The sequence below is a fragment of the Candoia aspera genome, chromosome 2 (assembly GCF_035149785.1).
Source record: "Candoia aspera isolate rCanAsp1 chromosome 2, rCanAsp1.hap2, whole genome shotgun sequence".
NCBI classification, from domain to species: domain Eukaryota; kingdom Metazoa; phylum Chordata; class Lepidosauria; order Squamata; family Boidae; genus Candoia; species Candoia aspera.
The window spans coordinates 11,476,273-11,496,241 of record NC_086154.1 but is presented as its reverse complement, the minus strand read 5'-3'; the positions used below and the strand labels follow the sequence as shown (position 1 = coordinate 11,496,241).

General features: G+C 45.1%; 1 protein-coding gene across 1 annotated transcript in view; it reads right to left on the bottom strand.

Moving 5' to 3' along the window:
* Positions 1–147: 147 nt before the first annotated feature.
* The window catches only part of LOC134492050 (complement C4-like), a 76,709-nt gene continuing 56,887 nt past the window's right edge, over positions 148–19,969 (bottom strand). Inside the window, exons 30-41 of the mRNA XM_063296167.1 lie at positions 18,911–19,069; positions 16,537–16,596; positions 15,295–15,388; positions 13,592–13,763; positions 11,739–11,829; positions 9,654–9,728; positions 8,403–8,508; positions 5,950–6,039; positions 4,373–4,465; positions 3,516–3,599; positions 2,983–3,115; positions 148–1,264 (exon numbers count right to left, since the gene is read on the bottom strand). Of these exons, the coding sequence (XP_063152237.1) occupies positions 1,123–1,264; positions 2,983–3,115; positions 3,516–3,599; positions 4,373–4,465; positions 5,950–6,039; positions 8,403–8,508; positions 9,654–9,728; positions 11,739–11,829; positions 13,592–13,763; positions 15,295–15,388; positions 16,537–16,596; positions 18,911–19,069 (1,299 nt within the window). The 3' untranslated portion in view covers positions 148–1,122. The remainder of the gene's footprint in view (positions 1,265–2,982; positions 3,116–3,515; positions 3,600–4,372; positions 4,466–5,949; positions 6,040–8,402; positions 8,509–9,653; positions 9,729–11,738; positions 11,830–13,591; positions 13,764–15,294; positions 15,389–16,536; positions 16,597–18,910; positions 19,070–19,969) is intronic.

Here is a 19,969-nt window from a genome sequence, read left to right as displayed (position 1 = left end):
TGTGGACAATCGTGGACAAAATTTCCCTCCCGCCTCTACTTTTCCAGCCTTGGGATACAAGAAAGCTGTCAATAAAGGAATATCAGAATGGAGTGGCTAAGTCCTTAGCAGAATAAAGAATTTAATAATGGCAAGAGGAAACAAAACGAAAGTAAACTATTTTACTGCATGAGAAAGCAATGCAAACAGTGCCAACTTATGGCAAGACATACTAGTTTGGTCAGAAATAATCCAGATACATTGGACTACAACTCCCTAAATGTTAACCAGCATGGCTAAGCAGATTACTGAAGGGGTACCTCATTCTGGGGGAAGACTATCTTAGACAATCAAGAGATAAGGACTGCCCAGAGAGATGGCTGAAAAATTTGGTTTGTGAAATTGCAAATGCTGAGAATTTTTGTTCACAGTTTGTTATCTGAGCAGGGCTTACCAAAATTCAGGCTTCTCCAAAAACAGATGAAAAGACAGTTAGATTATAAACATTTGAATGCAGGAGAATGTGAAACCCAGAGGTCTGTCCGGCCAAGCAGAAAATTGAATGCATTATGATAAGTCCTGGGGGGCGGGGAGGTGGGCTCCTCATCTTTACCAACTACGAGACAGTAAAGTATAACACACCCTTATTTGATTTGGTTACTTTTTTCCAATAACAGGGTGGACTTGGGTTCAGAAAGGAATCCCATTCTTGGATGGAAAACACTTCTGATTAAAAATAGTAAATCCAATGAAAGGTGTGAAACAGGGCTTTGACTAGGAAAAAAAAGATACTGGACAGCCATCAGAACAGAAATGATTGTGTAGTAACAATAATTTTGGAGAGAATGAAACACTTTCAAAGTTATGGTTGTCACGTTGAGCCAAACTCAACGGAAGAGCCCCCAACTTAGAGGTAACTTAATTTTCCAGGGTCTTGCTGGCTGTTTTCTGTTGAAAACTGCTTCGGTTTGATGCTGACGGACTCTTCTTGGGACTTCAGATCCCCGATCACAAAATTTTAAGTGACTCAACTCACAACACAGCAATCAAGAGGAGGTTTTCTGCCATGGTGTCTCTCCCTCCATTGAAGAGAGAGAGGGCCCAGTGCGTCCAGGTAGCCAAAGGAGTGAGGGGTTACTTGGCTCAGATGTGGCAGCCATTTGCAACGAAGGAGCTGGTGAAAGACTGAAGGTGGCTGCAACTGTTGCGATACTGGGTGGCTTTGCAGCGCCGTTGATCTGGGATCTCTTCTATCCAAGAGTTCTTGTCCAGCAGGTACTGGGGGCTGCAGGAAGACAAGATCACTGAGTGCCAAGTCGGGCACGATGCCCCTTCCCCAAAGTGCAGGAGAATTAAGGTAGGACTATTATGATGTACAAAAAGGGGGGAGTCAGCAATCAGTAGTTTGTTTTTATTATTATTATTATTACTTCCTGTTTTCTATTTTTTAGGTGTTTTAATTTTCGTTAAATTTTCTTTTGTCTATCTCGTTTCCTTTTATCAGTATATAAACACACACACACACACACACACAAAGTAACAATGCAGTGGAGATCTTAATATTTAACAATTAGTTCAAGACCAAAACTATTATTATATTACTAATACTTTGATGTGAATTGCAGCTGTTCTTTTTTTTTTTATGTTATTCTTAACTTTGGATGAAAAGTCAAATATAGGTAGTCTTTGACTTACGACCATTCGTTTAACAACCGTTCAAAGTTATGACAGTGCTGAAAAAAGTGACTTATGATTGGTCCTCACACTTATGACCATCGCAGCGTCCCTGCAGTCACATGATCAAAATTTGGGTGCTTGGCAACTGGCATGCATTTACAATGGTTGCAGCATCCCAGGGTCATATGATCGCCATTTGCAACCTTCCCAGGGGGCTTCCGACAAGCAAAGTCAATGTGGGAAGCTGGATTCACTTAACAATCATGTGATTTGCTTAATGACCACAGCAAAAAAAAAAAAGTAAAATCGGGCGTGACTCGCTTAATGACCGCATTGCTTAGTGATGTTCTGGTCCCAATTGTGGTCATAAATCAAGGACTACCTGTAATCTTATATCTGAAATATTGATATCCTAAACTGCAGTTAATACTGATAGAATTTTTACGTTTCTCTTTTTATCTCCAATACTTTAAACTTTCTAAATAATAGAAGGTTCACAATTTTTAATCATAGTACATAAATATTACTGCATTGACATCTGCATTGAAATAATACAATATATCAAGATTTACAACATTACAATAAAAGGAGGAAAACGTAGGATTGTTGAGCACAGTATCATGGATTATTCCCTGGATGTGTTGGGAAGAGGTGGGCATGGGTTATGGGAATTAATCGCCACCTGGCTTAAATCTGAACCAGAGGGAATGGAGATGGCTGCAGAGATGTGCTTTTCGATGTGCAGAGAAAAGAGGGGCTAGGAGAAATGAAGCAAAGACTTGCAGTTCCTTCAGGAAAAGGAAGCAGAGAAACAGAAAACCAGGCTCCATTGTCTGACCCTTCTCAGGAAGGCAACTGAGAAAACCTTCTTTCTGAAGGGCGTGGGGACAGTGTTCACCAGAGAGAATCTTTGAGATGCTCACACGTGCTGTTCAGGGCAGCATAAAGGTGCATCTGCTGGAGTTCTCTCCTTTATGCAGTTACTAAGGTTATAAGGATCCTGTTGCCCTCATTTGCACTGGATCGCTGGAGATTTTACCCAATTTAGCCCCCTAACATAGCTTCCTCAGCCAGACGCCCTCTGAATGTACGGACTAAATTCCCATAATAGGGAATTCACAGGTTGGGCTGTTCTGGGAACTGTGGTCCGATGTACCTGCAATGCACTAGGTTTGGGAAAGCTATCTGAGGAATACCAATAGGTATTACTGTACTCCCTTCTCCAAGACCCTTCATGTCAAGGAACTCAAACTGCACACTTCTGCATCTATTCCCCTTGTCTTTCCACCAACACACCTAACTTCCCTTTCTTGTTTCCCAACCTACCGATCATTTGAGTCGCGAGTTTCACCGTCTTGTCCCATCAACAAATACTCTTTGCCTGCAGCCAAGCGAGTCCGGCAAGCAGCCCGAACCACAAAACGACGGATCTGGTTGATACCAACTCCGACGTCCATAGCTACAGGGAGAAATAAATCTAACATTAGGGGAAGTCTAAAGACACATAGCTTTTCCACTGGCCCCATTTCCAGTCCCCAAACAACGTAAATTACTCCTGTACCAATTAGCTTGCCCACCCACCGACACCTCAACGCTCTGGTGGCCGAACAGCGTTTGCAGCCGTTTCTCCTGAGCTCAAAAATCATTGGCTCTACTGCCCAATGGCCACAACAACCCATGATCATGTGGGAACACAGCTGCTAGAAATCCTGATGGCAGATGAGGCCAAGATTTCTGAAGCTAAATATCTGATGCATGGATTTGGTTAATTTCCTGGTTGGAAATTAAAACACACACACACAATACAACAGGTAGTAAAGTTGGCGCAACAACCACCCCATGAAAGGGAGGCTACTCACTGAACTGCAGGAGCTCCAGGATTTTAACTTCATAGACCCGGAAGGCACTTTCTTGGCTCTCGCGCTCCACTCGAACAAGGAAGGCTGTGAAGGGGAGACAAAAGCAGTCATCTTGGCCCCACTGAAGGTCAGAGAGAAAGGCTAAAGCCATAACATAGGGATTAAACTTATAGTGAACACTGAGTGGTTGGTTTGTGCAGCAGAAAAAGACCACATATCCCATAAATTTTTTTTAAAAATTGTCAGGAAGAAACAGTGAAGCCACTGACCAAGAGGCCAAGGCTGTTAACTAGGGACTCTTCCCGATGGCCAAGTTAAAGTGTTCACCAGTCCTTGAGGCAGCAGGAAAATATGTTGGCAGACACAGTGCTGCCTGGTAGTGCCTTGACAAACAACCGAGGAGAAAACAATAGCCTAATCAAGGCACCACCAATGAGAAGCCCCCATCCCCACCAACACTGGCAGGGCAAGCTACTGCAGCCCGAGGCAGTGGTTCTCCTTCTCTTTCCTTTCCAGTTCCAGGCATTAAAATTCCCCTTGCCAATTTGCTTTACTTTCACAGCTCTTCAGTGTCAAAGAGGACAAGTACTCAAAAGTTCCCCTTCTATGAGAACAATAGGAGAGAATGAGAGACGGAGAGGTTTTGCAAAACTGCAAGCCTCAGTTTGATCACCAGGAGCCTCTCATCATGCCCAAATTCACCCAGGTGTTTGCAGAACTGGAAAGAGGACGTGTGAAGGAGGGGAAAAGTCACCAGAAACTGAATGATCAGGTATAGTTTCTGCATGTGTGTGAAAATAATATCCAGGCTGCAGAGGGTGGGGATCTCTAATCCCAGGAGCAATCCCAGCTCTTACCATAATGTGTGCGGGGACTGTAACATGCAAAGTTCATGCGGGTCTCTTCTGTAATAGCTCCCTCAAGGGTATGCTTCAAACGTGGGCAGGCACCTGTTTGGGGAAAGGAAAAAATTGTTGGAAGTCCTGGCAAATCCAGCATGCCTCATTAGCATGTGAATTAGCATGTTGTTGCCGCTCCCACTTCCTGCCTCTCGCTTTCCCCTTCTTCCACTGATCAAGCAGGCAGCTCAGATCCTGCTCTCTTCATCAGGGCCATGTGCTCGGGCCTTGATGAAGAATTCTGCCCCTTTCTTTCACACAGCCCTTGGCAGCAAAATAGGGCTGAGCGTTTAGGGCAAACTGTTTAGAAAGAAAAGAAGAACAAAGGAACTTCATCTTTTCCACCAAGATGGATGTAACAGAAGCAACAATAAAGTCAGCAAGAATTCTTTTACTTATCTTAACCTAATCTGTCTAAGCATGTGATTCTTTAACCCTGGGAGGGCTGAGTGTATAAGATTAATAACCTGTGCTTCTCTGACATGCTCACTGAAGCTATCTAAGATAATTTTCTTTTTCTGTGTCAGCTTCTCAGCTGTGTTATAATCTCCGCTCCATTTCAGTGGTTCTAGCAGGCCACTAAATTGGCTTCAAAAATATGATCCGATTCCTGGATACTCGCTTGATCAGAGGGGGGTATCTAGTATCTAACCCAGTGTTTCTCAACCTTGGCCACTTTAAGATGGGTGGGCTTCAACTCCCAGAATTCCCTAGCCAATCATGCTGGCTGAGGAATTCTGGGAGTTGAAGTCCACCCATCTTAAAGTGGCCAAGGTTGAGAAACACGGATCTAACCCCTCGGTGGCTGTGAGACAAACCTAATTTCTTTAGACAGGAACTTGGAGTTTAGGTAGCTGTTTATGGTTAAAGAAAAGAGAAAGTGAACAGAACAACAGGACTCTTGCATTCCCATGTTCTCAAAGGGCCTTTCCAAATATAGGAGCTATTTTGGCTTCAGCCATCAGGGAAATCACCACGAACTATAAAGTGTGGGTACAGGCAGCAAACCCAGTGGCTGTGGATATTTTAACACTGGGATGGCAGTCACGATACAGGCCTCTACCAGACAATGCACAGAACATCACCGAGGCAGAAATATATGATTGGATCCTAAAAAAAAAGACACCCATCTTTTTATGTTGCACAGCCACATTGTTGGAGGACTGTACCATAAGGAGAACGGCCTCACTGAAGGGTTTGCCAGTTACTAGAAAGGCTCATTATTATTTCGGTTCCTTTTTCCTCAGTTGTATTCCTGCTAGCTCAGAGGATCACCATCACAAATGTATTCCTGATTGAAGGGAGAAGCACTCCAACAACGGGTTGTCCAGCTGCCAGGTGGTTCCCAGTGAGAGCAGATCAGCTGTCTTGTTTTGACAATTCTTGAGAATCCCCCTTCCTGGCTTATCTTACGGAAGTAAACTTCTGTTGTATTTGTGCTGTGGAACGAGGAGGGCGGTCCCCTTCTCCCGTGTCCCACTGAAGGCCTTAATTCAGAGCCCTTAAAACCCTCGATCTGGTCCAGGCCACTTTACCTTCAGCACACTGGCAGACATCGTCCGAGCACAATGCGGACACGTATTGTGGCTTGTTGGGAGCACCGTAGAAGATGCTGCAGCGCTGACCTGCAAGGGGAGAGGGGAACAGTCAGAGACAGCAGCTGGGTTCCCTGAGAGGCCAAGGTCATTTGAGGGACTGCCTCTCTCCAATTGTGCCTCCCATCCCATCAGATCCAGCAGAAGAGGCATGCTCCAAATCCCGTCTATTAGAGACTGCCATTGGTGGGACCCAGGAAGAGACCCTTCTCTGTTATGGCACCTACTCTTTGGAACATCACTCCCCCCTCCAGAGATCAGACTAGCCCCTGTTGGCCTTTCCTAAGGCCTTGAAGACATGGCTGTATGACCAGGTGTGGGGGTCAGACTGTATGGCAGAACCTGTGACACGGTTATGTCGATGTTAATCTGATGTTCTTTTGCTTTTATCTTGGCTGCTGATCATGCATTTGCCATTATTATGTTGTTTATGACTGTGGTTAGACACCCAGAGTCATGCTTTTGAGATGAGAGGCCATATATCAGTGTTTCTCAACCTCAGCAATGTTAAGACATGCGGACTTCAACTCCCAGAATTCCCCAGCCAGCCTGGCTGGCTGGGGAATTCTGGAAGTTGAAGTCTGTATCTCTTAACGTTGCTGAGGCTGAGAAACGCTGCCATATACCTTCAAATCAATAAATAATAAACTAAAAGATCACCTTTCCCTAATCAAATCTGCCCACTCAGTCTAGACAGAGAACCCCTGCCCAGGGTCTCCACCTACCAAGAGGTGTGACAGGAGGGGGCCCAAAGGTAGACACTCTGTGGATTCTCCCTTTTTATGGAACAGCTTAGCCTCCAAGTTAAGGATGACTCCTGTTCATATGGTATTCCAGAAAGCTATGAGGATCTGGCTTTTCTGAAGGGCCTTTGGGGGCTGATTCTGGAGCCATCAATGTAGGTTTTCACTTTTATTATAGTTATGTATTATTTTCATTTCATATTACTGTATTCTTCTTATTACTGGTTTTTTTTTACATAGACTCTAACTTGTCAGCTGGACTGAGGCAGTGTACACTAACTAAATAAAGTTCCTCCTGTTAACAAAATGGAATTGCTAGGTATGCATGTAGCATGCCATGCCCAAGCAAATAAACCATATTACATTTTAGGCTGATGGGCTTGTTCATCCATTTTGCTGAACCACAGTCTAGCCAAGCTCATTTTAACCTAGTCTACTGTGCTGCACAAATGCATTCAGCGTCTCGTTCATTTCTCCATGCGGGGGAAAAGCACTCCATAACTTTCCCCTTGTCAAAGACCAGACAATGAAGGAACAAGACACCTTGTTCACCATCATGGATCAGGGAGGGAACACCTCCTGGAACAGTTCATCCTAATTTTTCACTTTGGGGGAAAATACATGCTTCACAAGCTAACAGGATCTGCTCCTCATGCTCACTGAAAAATAAGTCTTGTGCTGCACTTGGATATAACAGCATACCAAATAAACTTATTAAATCCCAGTGCAATCTCTCCATTGGCAAGCTGGTCAAAAGCTTAGCATTATGGGCAAAAAAGCCACCATCACCTTTAAAATTCAGGAGGAAAAACCAGAGAGGAGATTCCTGAACTCATACAGGTAGTCCTCACTTAACAATCATTCATTTAGTGACAGTTTGGACATATAACGGTGTTGAAAAAAACAACTTATAACTGGTTCTCACACTTATGACTGGTTCTCACACTTATGACCATCACAGCATCCCTGCAGTCATGTGATCATGATTTGGGCACTTGGCAAGATTTATGACTGTCACAGCATCCTGTAGTCACACGATCACCATTTTTGACCTTCCTTGCCAGCTTCTGGCAAGCAAAATCAATGGGGAACTGCGTGATTTGCTTAACAACTGCATGATTTGCTTGACACCCATGGTGATTCGCTTAACGACCGCTGCACAAAAGGTCATAAAACTGGGTTGGATTTGCTTAATGACTGCTTTGCTTAGCAACCAAGATTCTGGTCCCAATTTTGGTCATTAAGGACTATCTGTATGAGGTTACAGATACAAGCAGGATGTTGACTTAACCCAGTGTTTCTCAACCTTGGCCACTTTCAGATGCGTGGACTTCAACTCTCAGAATTCCCCAGCCAGCATGCTGGCTGGGGAATTCTGGGAGTTGAAGTCCACGCATCTGAAAGTGGCCAAGGTTGAGAAACACTGGATTAATCTCTCTGTTCCTCCAGCCACCTACCCAAGGACATTATAAATTGGATTTAGTTTCCAAGTTCTCCTGATGGAAGGCTCTGCAATACCTACAAAATAGCAAAACATTTGAAACAATCTTTACAAACATTCAGTCATGTGCCTGCCACATCATTTGTGGCCCTCAGAGGCTGATTTTTTAAAAATGCACCCCCCCCTCAATTGTTGCTTGCTCTGCTTACTGGGTTCATAGAAGTCGTAGATGGTAGCACTGGCTGGCTGCAGTTTTCCCACAGATACCAGCTGTTTGGCCTTGAAAGCGATGCACTCACGTCCCGAGTCTGGCACCTGGAGACACAGAGAAATGTTTAAACTTCAAGCGTTATACCCTTTTTCTGCAATCTAGCATGTATTCTCTCCTTTTAGGAGGAGAATTCTCCATTCGGGGCAAATTGGGTGATGGACGTAAGTTCTGCTTCCCACAACTTGCCGACCTCCAGACATGTTGGATATAACTCCAATCATTCCCAGACACCATAACCAAGAACTGTGCTGGCTGAGGATGATGGGAAGTTTAGTCCAACATAGAGGGTGGGCTGCTGTTTGGGGAAGGCAAGTGAAGTTGGGCCTCAGCTCAGGATCTTTCACAAACAATTGTTAGGGACGGTGAACCAAGATGAGCCTTAGAAAGAGATGTAGCAAGGATGGTCAGAATTAAGACTCCAGCCTTCGGAAGGCAGCAGGTTGTCTAAGAAGGCAGATTATCAGTGGCTTATATTTTGGCTTCCCCTCCCGCATGGACAAGGAGAAGTACATCTGATTCTGTTGTTGTTGTTTATTCGTTCAGTCGCTTCCGACTCTCCGTGACTTCATGGACCAGCCCACGCCAGCACTTCCTGTCGGTCGTCCACACCCCTAGCTCCCCCAGGGACGAGTCCGTCACCTCTAGAATATCATCCATCCACCTTGCCCTTGGTCGGCCCCTCTTCCTTTTGCCCTCCACTCTCCCCAGCATCAGCATCTTCTCCAGGGTGCCTGTCTTCTCATTATGTGGCCAAAGTATTTCAGTTTGGCCTTTAATATTCCCTCAAGTGAGCAGTCTGGCTTTACTTCCTGGAGTATGGTCTGGTTTGATCTTCTTGCAGTCCAAGGCACTCTCAGAATTTTCCTCCACCACCACAGTTCAAAAGGATCTATCTTCCTTCTCTCAGCCTTCCTTATGGTCCAACATCTGGACCATAACCAGATTCTAACAGAAGAGAATCTCTGTAGCTCAGGGCTGAACTGTGGAATCCTTGGTGCTCTCTGAGCCTGGTTGTTTTCTTGCAGACATTTCATTGCCTGACCGATGATGTTATCTAGTTAGGTAATGAAATGTCTGCCAGCAAACAACCAGGCACTGAGGACTCCACAGGACATCTGAGCATTTCAATAAAACTGCCCCTTCTCTAACAGCCCGCCTGAATATTTTGTTTTGCAGAAAATCTTCTCACCTGGTCAAAATACAGGAGCAACCGTTGCCCTTGAATCTCCCAGTGGTTGATATATTGTTCGGGGCCATCTTCCAGCTGCAGAGAAGGGGAGAGACAGGAAAGCCGTAAGAAACAGAAGAAGTGAGATTTCCCAAACTGTGGAGAATGAGGAAGACGACCTTGATGGAGATACGCAGGAACCGTCACGCAGGCAAAAGGTGCTGAAGCATATTTTAAGACCAGAGCAATGGGATAACATTCAGAAGTGGCTCAGGCAGACACCTCCCTGATTCACAGTAGTATAAGGAGGAGGAGGGGGTACAGCACAATCAGGCTTGCAAGATTGTATTATTACAGCCAATCTCAATAAAAGTAAGTTTAGCCTTCCTGTGGAGTTGATTTCATGGTCTGGTCTACCCAGTGGGGCTGAGTGGTAAGTGGTGGGAGTTCCAGGTAAGGACCACAGGGGTGCCGTGGGGGGTGGGGTGGGGAAGGCCCTGAGAGGCCCAGTGCAGGCTATGCATAAGCGCAGGAAAGCTGGCGGTGTGGATGGGACAGCAGGGCGTGAGCACAGGAAGGCCATGGGTTGGACAGCACGATGCAGAGTGAGCCCAGGCGGGCTGGGTGGACTTAACAGAGCGACTTGTGACTTTCCCTGCTGGCTTCCCCATTGACTTTGCTTGTGGGAAGCCAGCAGGGAAGGTTGTAAATGGCGATCACATGACCGCGGGGGCGCTGCGATGGCCGGAACTTTGAGGACTGGTCGTAAGAACCACTTGTTCGGTGCCGTCGCAACTTTGAATGGTTGCTGAATGAGTGGTCAGTAAGCGAGGGCTACCTGTTGGCTTAAGGCATCCTTATCTGTACTGGTATTTAAGTGAATGTTTTCCTGCTTATTCAAACAGCAACCAGCAGCAATTTAAGAGCGAGGACAATCTGGTCTACTGCAGCAGCATTAGCAGCTGACCTGAAATGGGCCCAGTTCACTCTGATCAGCCGCTTGGGCCTGGGGGTCTACATATGCCTTCTTCTGGCATCTGGTGCACCCTCCCCTGGGCCCATGCTTATTCTTTCTCTGGAGTGGGCAGATCAGGGCACAGAGGGTAGCTGCTGGGTACTTGTAGCTTCCAGCAACCCTGGATAACTGGAATGAGGGAGCTGCATATAAAGGGGTTAGTGCAACAACCCCATCTCAAAACAAGCCAACATGCAGCTGGCAGATGGGGTGAAGTGTTTTATCTGGCAGCCCACCATACCCACCCATTGGCAATCAGGCAGCTTATTTTCAGGGCAGTTTAGCCATCTTTCGCAAGAGGCTTGCATCTGCCAGAACAAACCATAGGACAGCTGATAAGGGTGACCACGGTCTGTCTGGTAAATATTATGTCACCATGTACCTCCTGCCCACCCCACCTAGAAGCTGCTGGGATCTTGGCTTCAGCACAGGACAACTGGTCTAGCGGGCAGTGAAGTCTCTTATGCTTTACTGTGTAGTGATCACCTATTCTGTGGATCCACTGCAACCAGTGCCTGATCCAGGGGATGGGCTACCCATGCAGATCTCTTCCCCCACCCCAGATCAGCTCTTTTAGTACCAGGTTTCGACAAGCGGCTAAAACTGTAGGTCTAGCCACCTGTCAAAACTATTTGCCAGCCACAGCAGTCTTGTGGTTGATGGATGTTTTCCTGCCAGCTATTGACACTGAGAGAGCAGGAGGGTGCCAAAGCTAGCTGGTAGAACCAATGGCTTGACTTAACATGCCCCGGAGACCTGAAATCCGGGCTTCACTCTCCAGTGGAGAGTCAGAACAGAGGCTGTTGGAGCAGGATAGTAATATTTTCCCCCTTATTCCAACAGCAGGAGGATAGGCAAAAGTGTAATGGCGGTTTAATTTCCTGCCAGCTCAAAGCTGGGTAGAGAGCACTACGTCATGGGAAGTCCTGTATTCTGAGTGTTTCACCCTGCAATCTCTGCTTCACCCACCTAAGATAAATGGGGAGGAGCTGGGGACATCCAGATCTAAGGGTTTCATTCCACTGAGGTGGGTACGAACCACCGCACTTTTCCTATACGAAAGGGAAATACAATACTTTGCCAAGAGCTACCTGAGAAAGGTCCCCCTCGTCAGGCTGAAAGCCACTCAGCAGGCTGATGTCAGCAATGACCATGCCAGAAACACGAGCCCCTGGTTGTCTCCTGTAGGGAAAGACAAAGGAAAAAAGGAAGGTTGGGAGGTGGGAGAAGTTGTTTCCTGCCTTTAGTTCGATCTGGGTGGTTTAATAGATACATTAGTGAACGATGTTGGACGAGGTGGACCACGTAATGTAGACACAGGGCACTATAATCTGCCCCCACCCCAGGCAGGGTTAGATACAGGGCAGAGGGAAGGGCCTTGAAGGGCAGGAGAAAGAGCCACCACCAGGCACAGCGATAAGAGGGGCCTGAGCCCAGGCCGAGAAGTCGACTTGAGAAAACGTCTTGGACAGGCCCCTCTGCAGTTCACACGAAGACAAAATGGGGAAGGGGGAGGCACATTCAGACTTGCAAGATTCTGCTCCTGTAGCTGCTACAATAAAAGTCGTCCTGACCTATGATCAGCCCTTAGAGGTAGTCCAGACAAGAAGCACCAACCAAGGGGGTTAACACCAGGGCCACAACTAGGGTCTGTGTCACCTGGGGCAAACATGGATTCCACACCCATTTTGGCACCACCACCCCTGCGCAGCGCCGGGGCACGTGCCCCGCTTGCCCCCCCCCCAGTTGCAGCCCTGATTAACACGACCTTTATTGTGAGGTTACATTAACCACATCTCGCAAGTCTGAAAGTACTTCTCTCCCCCGTCTTTACAGTCCGAGAAACTAAGGAAGGTCCCTTCTGAGATGTTTGCCATTCCCCTGTTCCTGCTGCGGGCTAAGCTGCCTCTTATCTGACTGTTGCCTAGACTGCTGCTCCCCCTCCTCCCCCTCCTGTCTCTCAAGGACATTCTCACAGACCATTATACCCATATGGCACTGGTTTCTTAGTCTTGTCTGCCTCGTAGGGCTGACAGATACCAGCAAAAGGAACCCACAGACTTACTCTAACTTACATGATGCTTGAGCATAATTAACTAATTGGGGTTGATGGAACTGGGGCCTAACTTCCACGATAGCCCACCCCTGCACTAAGAGTGCTGGACTTCGATTGGAGAGACCTATGATGAAATCCTGCTTATGCCCCAAGTTTCAACCACTTTCTGCCTGTGTTGGCATGACATGCCTGCCCTGGATAAACTGAACCATGGCAGACTCTGTTAACCACATTTTCAGGGATTTGCAAGACAACTTGAGCCATAAATCAACCATGAATGTAGGGCTAAGACATAAGGCAAAAATAGAGTTAGCTAGTTTGTGGTTTGGTGTGTTATGTAAACAGAGCTTCTCTCAGCCTAGCCTACCTGACAGGGCTGTTGTGAGGGTAAAATAAGGAGGGTGCACTTTTTTTCTGGGCTGGTCAGAGCAAGACAGCAATTAGGTTTTTTCCATCCTCATAAAACTATATTTTAACACCAGACCTTGAATAAGATGGTATCAAAAGTCCTACGCATTAGATGTCCCAAGACAACAATATTTCACTCCTTAGAATGGCCTAGCAATTCTTTTTTCCCTCAGTTTTATTTTACTGCACTTAAGAATCATACTAAATACTACCAAACCATATTGTTTAAAATTAACAGAATTTTTTTAAAAATTAACTAGTCATATTTAAAAGAAGAAAAGTAAAAAAAACTTGTATGTTTCTAAAAAATATACAGTAAGTGCCTGCTGAAATGTTGCCTGTCTGCAGCTGGCATGTTGTGTGAAAAAGTTCACTTAACCCATTATCCACTGTTGCCAATCTGCCTAAAGAGCCCGTTGGTCCTCAGTAGCTTACTGCCAGCCCATCTCACAACTCTGACAACATTGTCCCCCAACTTACCAGAAGCAGACATTGTAAGTGACCTCGTGCTTTAACTGTTCAGGGTCTTTGGTCTCCCTCCTGCGACGCTGCTGGGCGTCAAATAACTCAATCCGTGATAATGGCTGGTTAGCAGGTTGCGATGTGGGCTGAGCATTGTCTTCATATTCGTAATAGTAGTCTTCCACTTCAGCTGTTGTATGAAAACAGATGCAAACGTTAAAATGGATTTACACACAGCATGGACCCTTAGCGTTGTGAGGTATGGAACCAATTTTCTCTCCCATGGGGCACACCAAATGTGGAATGTGCCTCATTAATTACCAGGTTCTGGTTCTTAATTTCAGAAGACAGATTCTCATTCATGATTCCTTTTTTTTTTTCCAAGGGCAATAGAGACCTAGTGGTCTAGTGCAGTGTTTCTCAACCTTGGCCACTTTAAGATGTGTGGACTTCAACTCCCAGAATTCCTGCCTGGGGAATTCTGGGAGTTGAAGTCCACACATCTTAAAGTGGCCAAGGCTGAGGAACACAGGTCTAGTGTAATGTGCTTGAGCAAGAAGGAATCATGAGTTCCCTTGTTCCATTCCTCTTCTTGCATACACAGGATGAGGAGGAGGAGAAGGGGAGATGGCCCAGACTAGGGCCTTTGATTAACATAAAGCCAAGAAGCCATCTTTAGAATCCACAGCCATGTTTACATGACATTTACAAACTCTGGTTAACAGACCACAACAGACAAGTTCACACAACACACTAAGACAAAGTGGATGATGGCTTAACAGATATGGACTGCCCCCACTCTCCTGGCCTTTCAGAAGGCTGTGAACCTGGCTCTTCCACAAGGCACTGGGGACAGGATGTTAGTTTATTGAATTTCTGGCATGTTTATGAGGGTTATATGGAGGGTGGTATTTTTATAGGGGTCTCAACTTGGATTTGTTTTGGCTTTTTAATGGATTGAGATTTGTTTCATGTGTACCACCTAGAGTTTCACCAGACTGATGGGCAGTCAAAGAAATTTGATAGATAAACAAACATCTTGACCCTGTTCACACAACACGCAAAGATGTAAGGTGGTTTATTTGATTTTTGCTTAAACATCCCAATTTTTAAACCATGGGTTATGGTTTAGTGCTTTGTGTAAAACTAGCCAAACTTGTATCAATCATGGTTTGGCTTGATTAATTTAACCTAAAGCTAAAAACCTACCTTCAAAAGTCATAGCTGGGTTTATATAACACTTATTCAACTCAGACTCTGGTTATCAGTGTACAACAGATGAGTTTACACAACATCATGCTAAGCCAAAACGGATGATGGTTTAACCTCCTAACCCAGCTCACATACCACATAAAGACATAAGGTAGTTTATTTGGCTTTTGCCTAAACATCACAATGTTTAAACCATGGTCTAGCCCTTTGTGTAAAACTAGCCAACCTCAAGCCAATCATGTTTTAAATTATTCTTCCCAAACAGCAATCATTGCATATTGCTGTAGAAAGCACAACGGATGAAGGCTGACCCCAAGAAAAGATTGAGGAAAGGATACACAAAGCTTTGAAACTTGGGGCAGTTCTCTCCTGTTCATGCCATTCACATTAAACGACAGTCTGTGATGTGCTGGCCCAGCTATGTTGGTTATAGTAATCAAAACTGAAAAAAAGAACCCCCCACCACCACCGATGATCAAAAAACCCTCCGATCCCAATCCTTGACGTACAATTTCTGTGAACAGAGCCGCTCACTGTTACTTCTAGCCCGAGAGTTTGACAGGTGTTGTTCTGGACAGCCAAGACATAAAACTGCTTGAGAACCTGGAAGGAACAAGATCAGATGAGCCTCCCCTGTCCTGAGTGCTGCTGTTAGGTCATGCTAGATGGAAGGAGAATGCTTAGGGGGCTACTCATGGCTTTGGTTATTCCAACAGGGGCCCACACGTTTTTGTCCCACCCCCTCTGGGGTTTCCAACTATGGCCCTCCAGCCTCCTGATGTTGGGGTTCCCTGCTGAGCAGAGCTGTGGACTTCTTCTCCGAAGTCCAGCCCTGGTGGCACCATTTGTCCTTCTACCTTTCTGAAACTCTTCCAGTAGGACTGGAGATGCATCCAGAATGCAGGGAAACCAAGCATCAGTCCCACCAAGGGATGGAAACATCCTTTCTACTCTCACCCCAACTACTGATTCACACCTATTAAGAACCCCTTCAGCCTTTACAAGAAATGCAACAGGTGCAGCATTTCCTATCATTCCAAGGAAAAACTCTTTGGTAGAGTTAAAGAGACACAGAAGCTGAATTATAATCCTTAGTCGTTGGATTCTTACTCCTTAACTATCTCCTTTCTGCCTTCCCCAGGATTCAGTTTCTGCCAATCAGTCGGGGGCACCTGCAGATATAGACCATTTAATCCTTCTGCTTTTCTATTGGAGTCCCCAGCTGCCCGAGTCTCTTTTGTTTTGATCTGTTTCCACCTTCACTGTGGAAGAAAAGTCTCTTCCCAATGAATGGAAATTGCCTGAGGACTGGGCTAAGCCAGGTTTGTTAGCTCAAAACAAATCATGGTGTATGCAGCTCATTTACTTGTATCTGGTTTACTAAGCATAAATTATAAAGCAGCTCGGTTCTAAAACAGAAACTTTCTTTGCCTGAACTCTCTGGGGACTAAGGTTTAGCAAATGGGCTTGATGGTTACCGATAGAATCCCCCTTCACATTTTTTGAAAGGACAGGAGACTGGTGGATTTCAGAAAAGACTAAAACAAGCACATGATAATCCACAATTATTGTCAGCATCACAAAGTCCCCCTTTTGTGCTTTGGCCAAACACTCTTTCTCAGCATTACTAATTTTCAGTTCTGCTGTGAGGCTAACAGAGAGAAAACTCATCATATCACTTGGCAACCATAGGAAAAATCATAGTAGCAATCATTTAATTTTCATTATAACAGCAGTATGAAGATACTTACGGTCAGGGTTCCTTTGCCTTTCCCTTCTACTTTTACACTGATGTCTTTTCCCAAAGGAAACTGAAGGAAAAACCAGAATTATGTTGTAGAATAACAACAAAAATAGTATTGCCATAAAAAGAAACAACCTAACTCTTTGACAAGGCAACAAAATCATACACTATATATAAAAATTTGCTTGCAAACACACATATACAAAACCCAGATTGCAACCTAATTACAAAACATGTACCTTTTTTTTAAACTAAAAAAAACTTGCAATACCTGCCATTTCAATGTTGCTATTATTATTATCAAAGCATTTAAATCAATGTTTTTCAAACTTGGCAACTTTAAGATATGTTGACTTCAACTCTCAGAATTCTTCAGCCAGGCTTGAAAAACACTAATTTAAATACTGCCTCTACTTTGTTTATAATTTTAAAGCATTAGATAAAGCAGAATAAACACAAGCCATACAACTACAAATATTAGGGAAAATTGATGGTGGAAGAAGACCAATATAAAAAGTTAAGTTTTTAAAAGATGCTTAAAATATATTGAGAGCCAATTTGGTGTAGTGGTTAAGGCATCAGGCTAGAAACTGGGAGACCCTGAGTTCTAGTCCCGCCTTAGGCATGAAGCCAGCTGGGTGACCCTGGGCCAGTCACTTTCTCTCAGCCCTCGGAATGAGGCAATGGCAAACCACTTTTGAAAAACCTTGCCAAGAAAACTTAAGGGACTTGTACAGGCAGTCTCTCAGAATCAGACATGATTGAACGGGAAAAAAAAATACATTGGTGAATGGACACATTAATCTGATATCCCATCTACTTCCAATATGAACAAAAGATGGATGTATTAGAGACAATGAATTGCCAGTTGAATAAGGAAGTCATAAAGGAAGCCACAAAATGAATGAAAAAGGATCTTGGCTGAAGAGAAATTTTAATGAGCAACGTTTTTGAAAGTTCTGGGCATTAGAAAGCCCTATTCTATTAAATGCTTATATAGAATTTCTGTCTTAGTTCTGCTCCTAGCCGCTTCTGAAGAAGCAAAACTTCATCATTGTGGAGGTCTCTACCATGAGTATGAAAGCAACATCTGGAATAACTTGGGTGACTTTTTTTTCAAGTGCCAAACTTGGATGATTGGATCTGCCAAAAGGGGTGGGATAGTCAATCTATCAGTCAGCCATTAGAGACCTTAAAAAAAATTTCCTAGCAAACTGAACACTAATGGGAATGGAGTCTGCTAGTGTTCCTCCTATCATGGAAGAAAGGATGACTCATCTCTGAAAGTGTACAAGGTGGCCAGGGGGCTTTGTGTTTTTTATTTCCTGCCACAGGAAAAATGCTTTCTGAGCTTTCGGAGGCTGTTTCTTCTTTGTAGCACCTCCTGGAGTAATCATGGGGCTGCTCAGCATCGTATGGATGCATGATCAGTCCAGAAGCGCTGCCTGCTAGAACCACTGAAATGGAGCAGAGCTTATAACACAGCTGAGAAGCTGGCACAGAAAAAGAAAATTATCTTAGATAGCTTCAGTGAGCACGTCAGAGAAATACAGGCTATGGATCTTACACACTCAGCCCTCCCAAACATAAAGAATCACACGCTTAGACAGATTAGGTTAAGAAGTAAAAAGAATCTTACTGACTTTATTCTTTGTTGTTCTGTTACATCCATCTTGGTGGAAAAGATGAAGTTCCCTTGTTCTTTTCTTTCTAAATACTTAGTTTGCCCTAAACTCTCAGCCCTACAGCTGCTAAGAGCTGCGTGGAAGAAAGGGGCAGAATCCTTCATCAAGGCCTGAGCACATGGCCCTGATGAATGGAGAGCAGAGCAGCATGCTTGCTTCTCCTTGGGTGGAAGAAGGGGAAAGAGAGAAAGAGGAAGTGGGAGTGGCAACAAATAGCTTCCTCAGAGTTGCATTGTGGGACAACTCAATTTTCATGCTAATTCACATGCTAATGAGGCATGCTGGATTTGCCAGGACTTCCAACACACCCATCAATGGGCCAGTGAATTTATGCCTGGATATTCTCACCAGGTGTCAGTATCTCACCAACTTTGTCTGGGCCCAGAAGCTAAACTGGATTAAAGCTGATTAATACATGGATAGAACACCATCAAGGAATCCCAGGGCTAGACTGCTGAAGAAGGCAAAGCAAACCATTCCATGCTGCTACCAAGCAAACTGCATGGTTGTGTCCATGTAACCTCAAGGAACTGAGCTGGGCTCAAAAGTTTCTTGACTTGTCAATGGATCAAAGATCCAGATACAAATCGACCAGAGTGGAAAACATGCTTGCTAAGAGGACAGTGGAAAGGGTTGGATGGGTTTACACCCACCTACAAATTCCATCCCCATAAAAAGCCATGTCAACATGCATACCTGTAGTTCTTCCTGGACTGGATCATTGGATCTTCCAAAGGAAAGCTGTATAGGCAAGTGTCTTCCAGGGACAGTAAGAGAAACCGTTAGTTCATTCCCTTCTTCTTTGAAAGTGCTGATCCAGTAGACGGAAAGGGCTTCCAGAGCTACCACTGTGTCCTGGGAAAAGAGGCCACCACAGAAATCAGGGCCCTGGTAGCTATTGGGTAACCCACGTGAAAAACACACAATTGCCTATCATCCACTTCCTAGGTCATCTGCATTATGTGAGGCCCAAGTTCACAGTGTCCCACGTTTTGTATCGTTCTGCAAATTCCTGAAGGTTTGTATGCATTTGTTGGCCCACCAAAATCCACAGCTCTTTTATATGCTCAGAATCCATGTCTCTTTTATATGCTGTTTTCTCTGTATTTTGCAAGCATTTTCCCTCCTCCCTTCTTGTACCCATCTTTCCCCAAAGTATCCATTTTTTAAGGCATTTTCTCCTGGCGGACACCTCCCCAATAGTGTTTTTCATAGGCAGGCATCCAGAAACTGCATCTCTCATTTGCAGCTTAAAATGAGCCAACCCATCTAGGATCATAGTATTATACCATCACAGTTTGTTGCTGCCTGTGTGGCCTGAGCCTCTTTTCAGTCTGCGAGGAGCTCTGAGTCTGCCATTGTTTATCACTCCCCACTGAAAGAGAGCCAGTTTGGTCTAGTGGTTAAGGTTCTGGGCTAGAAACCGGGAGACCGTGCATTCTAGTCCTGCCTTAGGCATGAAAGCCGGCTGGGTGACCTTGGGCCAGTCCCTCCCTCTCAGCCCAAGAGCCAATCAGGCATGGTATGAGAGTTCTAGTCCCACCTTGGGCCTGAAAGCCGGCTGGGTGACCTTGGGCCAGTCCCTCCCTCTCAGCCCAAGAGCCAATCAGGCATGGTATGAGAGTTCTAGTCCCGCCTTGGGCCTGAAAGCCGGCTGGGTGACCTTGGGCCAGTCACTTTCCCTCAGCCCAGCTCGGTGCAATGCAGACTAGCCTCCTCGTGGTGCACCCCAGGCAACGTGACTTGTCACGGCTA